The sequence below is a fragment of the Nestor notabilis genome, unplaced genomic scaffold, assembly GCF_000696875.1.
Source record: "Nestor notabilis isolate BGI_N333 unplaced genomic scaffold, ASM69687v1 scaffold5272, whole genome shotgun sequence".
Classification (NCBI taxonomy): domain Eukaryota; kingdom Metazoa; phylum Chordata; class Aves; order Psittaciformes; family Psittacidae; genus Nestor; species Nestor notabilis.
This window is the reverse complement of record NW_009916884.1, coordinates 114,730-121,852: the sequence shown is the minus strand read 5'-3', so window position 1 is coordinate 121,852 and position 7,123 is coordinate 114,730. Positions and strand designations below refer to the sequence as shown.

The window sequence follows — 7,123 nt, the reverse complement described above, 5'->3', positions numbered from 1 at the left end:
AGGAATGCAAGATTATTTTAACTCTCCCTGGAAGGGAACAAATTGACTGTATTGAGCAATGAAAACCTGTACACAGGCTGATTATATCTAACCCTGCTTTTATATTCATAAAGAGATTTCCAGATCGGGGGAAAGGATTAGTAAGAGCTGAAATAGAACATACGTTCTGCTAAAACTAAGATTTAACATTAAACAAGCTGGAAAGGAAGCTATTTTCTTATAGATTACCAGCAAAGCCAGATACTGCCATGGAGGACTTAAGATGTTGATAAATCACGTACATACATCTTTGGAAAACAGACAGATTCATCCTAACCCTTTCTTCCTTCTCTTTGACAGTGCTGGGGCTTGCTTCAGTGCTACGGCTGCAATGCATTTTAGTTGCTCTACGTCCTGTGGCACTACATACCCTATTTTGTATGCATTTATCTCCATTAAAATATTTATGTTCAAGCAAGGTCACGTTCCTATGAAAGGGATGTAATGTTTTGAAGTGGCATTGGCATCTCTAATGTTCTACAGGCACAGCATCCCTGACTGCAAATATCCTGCCTTTATACCTGGTTTGCTTCTTGTTTTGTTTTTAAGTATTGAAATCTTCCCTAACATAAAGCAACAAACTCCACAAAACCCAGCACATGTGTGGAGATCTGAGTGTCAGAGTCCCTTCACCAGCAAGGCAGAGGCTAGTCAATGCCATTTCAAGAGCACATTTTCAAGCACATCTTTTCAATGCTCAAAACACAGCAGCACAGTTCATTACTAACAAACCAGCTTCCAAGGAGTGTGCTAGATTAGAACCCTCTGGCATTTACCTAATCAGAGGAAATTGTAACATTAATCTTTACTGTTCCATTTCAGAAGAAAGTATGATTCAGGCAGGTGTTTTAATAGAAAGCAGCAACGATGACAGCAAAGGAAAATGTCACATCAAAAGCCATCGGCTGCAAAGAGTCATTTGTTACACAGCAAAACCAATGGGGTTTTCCTTACAATTTCAAGCAGTTTATACGTTAAAGGAAAGCAAGGAACATTAAATAGCAACAGTGATTCATAAAGTAAAGCCCACGGTGAGGCCACAACAACATTGCTAAGCCTAAAAGCAGGGAACGAACACACAGGGCAGGTTTGGAGATTTAGCAAAGGAAACTCCTCTCTCTTCCACTTTATTCCTTTAACATCCCAGTCTATGGCTATGGCACTTCTCACCAAAGTCCTATTTCTTCCTTTTGAGGAAAGCTGAACTGCACTGACACAGACCCCTGGAAGGTGGACACGGAACTGGGTGTTATTCCTGCTCCTTCCCTGCTTTGTTTTGCCTCTCCCTGATCCTGCCCAAAGCAGCGCTACACTCACAAAGCCCTTCTGAGTCCTCAGAAAGGATGGTGTCAGCTGTTGAAGGAATCCACTAATCCCCTGTTTTGGTGATCATTTGGTCCCAGACAGGCTGCACTAATGTGTGCTTGGCCATGGTCGCCTACAAACCTCAGAACACAACCAGATCTTCTCTCTGCTTGACTCATGTGCCAAAGCATCTTTCTCCTTCAACAGCATCTTAAGATCCTAATCCTGAAATCCATCCTTTAGGGATGACCAGTAAATGCAGAACAGTTTATACCTCATTCACAGGCTCAGTTCCCCCTGACCTGAGCAGCATGTAGATGCAGTCTCTGTGGGACTCTAGACAGCCCCTCGCTGGTGGCACCTCATCTGTATCACATATCCCACAGAGAGCCTTCCACAACCTGCACGTAAAGGAACATCTCTACCAACAAAGTACACGGTGAAAATGAATATTCCTGTGGCTCTCAAGTGTGTGTACTGCCAACAGTAGCTCCTGTCACAACAAAGCCTGGATACCCAGCTGGAAAAGGAATGGAACCAGTGTACAAAGGGATCATGCAGGAAGTTAGCTGGAGATTCCCAGGGGAATAAAGTTTGGTTAAACATACCCTGTGAACAGCGAGAGCGGGCAGTGAGCATTTACCTTGATACTGGGCGCTGAACCCCTTCTGCCTGTGGTTGCCGTCCGATGTGAAGTGAAGCCGCAGCCAATTTTTACTACTGATAACAGGGGGAGGCAAATTCATCCCAGTAAACCTGCAAGAAAGCAAGCAACAACAGCCAAACATTATGATTGAGAATTACACCCCAAATACCTCTCCTCCAGGTAATCCTCCTGCTACTGAATGCAGGAAATCCTGAACGAGAACCATGTGCTCGAAGAACACACCCCACACACCCCACGGCTGTTTCCTTCCCATTCCTTTGCTTGTCTTCCCATCTGCCAGTTACACATTTGTAATTACTGGGGTTTCCATTCCTCCCTGCTGAGGCAAGGGAGTTGGGGGGCTGAGTTGGGCACTCAAGGTCTGTGGTACCAGACACATGGAACAGGTCCAGCTGTAGGCTCCAGCCCTCTCCTGCAGCACAAGAAAGGAGTGGAAGGTGCAGGACAGCTCTGGACTAGAGGAGTTCTGCGTGTTCCCCCAGAGTAACAGAGCCTCCTAGCTCCAACATCTTTTGTATCTTATTGGTATCATACTGAAGTAACATAAAATCATCACAGGGGACCTGCTACACCCAAAGTATGCAAGATGAGCCTGACTCTGAAGCTCACTCAGTTCCTCATCTTGGTATCTGGTTAACCTTGCTCAAAAAAGTTTATTTTAACTGAGAAAGGACTGAAAGAACAGATTTCTTCTACTGGAAACAGCCAGCAAGAAGCAATGATGTATGATCTATCCCAACGTGGAGAAGATTACAGCCATCAAACATGAGGTAAAAAGCCCCACAGCCCATTAGCAGTCCTTCAACAACTGTTTCCTTCGTACCTCTTCATACCTTTCTTTTAAGAGAACGTATTATGCTGTTTGCTTTATTAAACTCCAGCTCATAAGTCTTGGCTGAGCTGTCGCATGCCAAGGCTTAGTCCGAACGATGTTTACCTAAGGCACAGCACTTCTGAATTGAGGTCTGTAATGGTCACATTAACCACAGTGAGGGGAACAACACTGCCATGACAAAAGCTATTATGGAATCCTATTATTGTTAATGAAAGCCCAGTCCAGGTTTTAATGACAGATTGTCGCTTAATTTAAAATATTGGCATCCCAATACGTCTGCTTCTTTAGATGAAGAGAATCCTGGAGCTGTATTCCCATTCAGAAGGATACTGCAGGTTTTATTACCACACATTTTCAATAGCAGAATGGATGGACAGCCACAGAAATATTTCACAAGTCCTCTGCTCAACTACCACCTCCAAAGGTGAACTTGCCTTTTGCTAAGGCAATCAGCAGGGAGGCAGGATGGTGCTCAGCAGCGTATTGATTAATGTAGATGAACCACAACGTCATCCTGCTCTGCTTGTTAATGACAGTGGGGATGGTTACGCAGCATAACTAATGCATCTCTGCCACCTACAGTACAGCTTTAAACCTTGTGCTGTGATTCTGCGGAATTCAGCCACAAGATGAAACCTGACTGAGAACATTCTTCACATTATAAAATTGTTGAAGACTTCCTGCTCGTTCCTCTATTGATTATCTTCATCTCAATTTGGCAGAGCCTTCTGAAATACAAGGTGGTGTAAAACTAGATTCCATGTGGCATCCCGCCACCGTTGGATAACTCAAAGACAGCTGAACCAATTTAATGCGAAACTTTTTCAAATGACTAACTTCAAACAAACATGTTTTGGGCCGAGATCAAACATGGGATGCCTAAAACCAATTCTGAGAACGTTACTATGGCTGGTTGTTATGACAACTTAATACTCTTACCCCCAAAGGTTATTTCATTATTCAGTCTGAATCAATAGGCAAACTTCTCATAAATAATCTTTAGGTATGCAGAGGCAAATTTTACTTTATTAACTGTGGAGACCCAGAAATTCAACTGCCTGATATAAAAACTAGAAAACAATAAAATTAACGTGCCTGAATAAGGCAGAATTTGACTCTTCTGTCCTCAATTCCACTGCTTATTTAAAATATACGTATCCTTTTGAGAAGAGGATCGAGTAGCCTGCAGTAATCTGCTTACACACACACACTTCATTTTAGGTACATGAACAGTCCAATATTAACTTCCAAGGATCCTGCATACACAAAGCACCTGAATCTCACCAGCTGAGGCAATTAACACGTTGAAAATCAATTAGAAAAATTAATGGATTGCACAACTTGCTACCTTTGCAATAGCAGAAATAATTACCGAAGGCAAAAGCAGGAGTAAAATAATCAATCACAACCATAGTGCTCTGCACCCACCCTGCACCGTTATAAAGAAATAGAGAAGATTTAGGGTGAAGGAAAATGGTTCCCCGAATTTCCTGCATGGCAACCTTCATCAGCACCATATGTCATTGGCTTAAGACACTGTCAGCTTTTTGAAAGGACTAAATTAGCCACGAAATCCCTACCAGGTCCTCGATTCCACAGACACCACTGCTCAAACTCTCAGCGCACAAACCCACCGTAGTCGCCATGGCTCTAGTCTAACACACTCCCCTTTCTCTCCCTTCTATCTTCCTATCCCTTTTATTTCTGAAGTTAAGCAGCTCATTGTTAACACCAGGTTGCAGGTTGTGGTACTTGGAGCTAGTTTAGATCCCAGCTCCTGCTGGTCATCAGCACCCAACAGAGACTTTTGCATTGAAGGACCAGCCAAGACACACCAACAGTGATAGCAAAGAGAAAGAAGCTGCCTTCTTTTTCACACCCCGAGGCTAAATCAAGAGGTCCCAGCAGCAGAGCAGCTTTGCAAGTGGCAGGGACCTGAATGAAATCACTGGAATAAGCACATGGAAATAGACCATGCAGCATGTGGGGTTTGGAACAGTTTGGGTTTTTAGTTGATTCCAGTTAATAGAATTACTTCAGGAGAATAAAGGCCTTACTGTTTAATTAGCTTAACTGCTTGCAAAGCTGTAACTTCAGGCTCTATCTCTGCACTGAGCCCCAAGCCCTCTCATATACCCCAAGACAGAAAATCTCTATACAGTGGAAAAGGAATATTTAATCTGTGAACGCCAGGTTGGATGGGGCTTGGAGCAACCTGCTCTAGTGGAAGGTGTCCCTACCCATTGCAGGGGGTTGGAGCTGGATGAGCTTTAAGGTCCTTTCCAACCCAAACCAGCCTATGATTCTATGAGAAGAAGTAACACGACTAGAGCTGGGTATTTAACAGAAAACATCATGCTCACCTGCAGTTAACTACCAGCTTTTCACCATAAGGCTCCCACAGCTTTAAAATAATGATGAAGAAGTATTAATGGTTAATTGATAACGCAATACTTAATTACAGATAAAACAGACTGAACTGAAGCAGCTGCGTGGCCTTTGAATGCAAATGCCCTGGGCTGCTGTCAATGAATCCCAAATGAAAGGGGATGGATGCTCAGCAGGCAAGAGTCCAACAGCAACCACCAAACCCAGAGGAACCCCCAAGCCTCCTGCAGGAGCTACGGGCTCTCTGGCGTGGGGATAGCGCCAGGCAGCCCCAGGTAGCACTGCCAAACCCCAGCAGCACAAGACAAAGAGGCAGATGACGACAACGGCTGCGACAAGCTCTCGGAGAGGATGCTGACTGTGCCGTGACACAGAGCACACAGTGTCTCCACTGCCAACTTCTCAAGGTCACAGGATTTTAATTTATAAGCCCGACGCTGTCTTGCTGGCTTCAAGAAGAAGGAGGAGCCACATTACAGAGACCTAGAAATGCACAGAGCTCGTTAAAGATGCCGACACTCCTTCTGCATTCCCCAGCACACTTCTGTACTACATTATGTGCCCGGAATTTTCAGCACCTACCATTAGCTCAATAAATGATTGAATTTCTAACAGCCCAGTAAGAGATGTAAATAAAAGCCCTTCTATTCCAGACCCCTCCCTCTGCAGTCGCCAGTATTCCAGACTTCTCTTTTTCTCTTTTTTAACCAAGTCTATTAGTAATCTGAAAAACTCCTCAAGCCTCTGTATGTCCACTTCCCCCCTCCTCCCCTTTCTTGCTGCCATCACCAGGAGATATGAATCACTTGATTAAATATTCAGCTTCCTGAATATGGCAACACGTTATGTGAAATCTGAGGCTGTGGAATGACTAAGTGGCCATGTAGGAACTGTTTCAGTACAATCAATAATCAACGCTCACTGACGGGAATTTGGTACCTGTTTTACATTGAGCATCTTTTTAGTCCTGGAGTCACTTAGAGAAAGAGATGAACTGAGCTTCCAGCTCAGGATGCTGAGGCAGCAAGGTTGGGTGAGGACCAGGCTCTTCACCTGTATCCCTGGCCTGGAGACTGGGAATTTCTAGAACAGCCTTTCCCTGAACATTTAATTTCACCCACATCTTCATCCTAGTCCCACAAGGACCTTATTTTGGAGGCTTTCTCTTGTGATCTACCCATGAGAGGTCCGTGAAAGCAGAAGTTATCATTCAAACCGCACTGAACACTTCACATGAGAAAGAATCTGTTAGAAGATGCCCAACAGCTCAGGCTCTTTAAGAAGTTGAGTAAATTTGATCAAGTTTCAAGTGTCTTTGACACCGATGTCAAACAACCAGTGCACTGGAATCAATGCTCAAAGACAGGAACTCTTGTCATTGCTTTAAGAGTGTTTACCAGCCTCAGAGAAACAGTGGCTATGAGGATTTAACAATACTTCTTTTCTTCATGTCTAAGCCCATCTTCTCTGCCATTAAAGCTCATTCTGTGCGCAGTGGACAGGGAACAGATTTTAGCTTTTTACATTTCTTCGTAAAGACATTAGGAACAGCCTTACTGTGCGCTGGCACTGCTCACCCTGTCCCCAGCGCCTCACCCTGAACGCTGCCTCCAGGTTCAGACGGCCTGTGAAAAACACGTCTCTGAACTAACTGATTTTATCCCAAACACTTTCCAATATTGTTTTAACCAGAGCATTAAAGCAGCTTTTTCTTGACTAAAACTGAAGCCTCCACATCGAACGCAGCTCCTCCAACTCCTTAATTGCATAATACAGAAAGGTTAATGGTATCAAAACTCCTCTGTTGAGCAAAAGCAATGAAGTGAGGCTTTCAACTAAACTATTTTCTTTATTTCTTTTCTTCCTCTTGTATTTCACATTGGATTCAG

The 7,123-nt window shown here is 43.8% G+C and overlaps 1 protein-coding gene across 1 annotated transcript in view; it reads right to left on the bottom strand.

Moving 5' to 3' along the window:
• Positions 1–7,123, bottom strand: part of LOC104413724 (CUB and sushi domain-containing protein 2-like) — a 188,317-nt gene that overhangs the window by 67,847 nt on the left and 113,347 nt on the right. Inside the window, exon 6 of the mRNA XM_010024797.1 lies at positions 1,988–2,100. Within this exon, the coding sequence (XP_010023099.1) occupies positions 1,988–2,100 (113 nt within the window). The remainder of the gene's footprint in view (positions 1–1,987; positions 2,101–7,123) is intronic.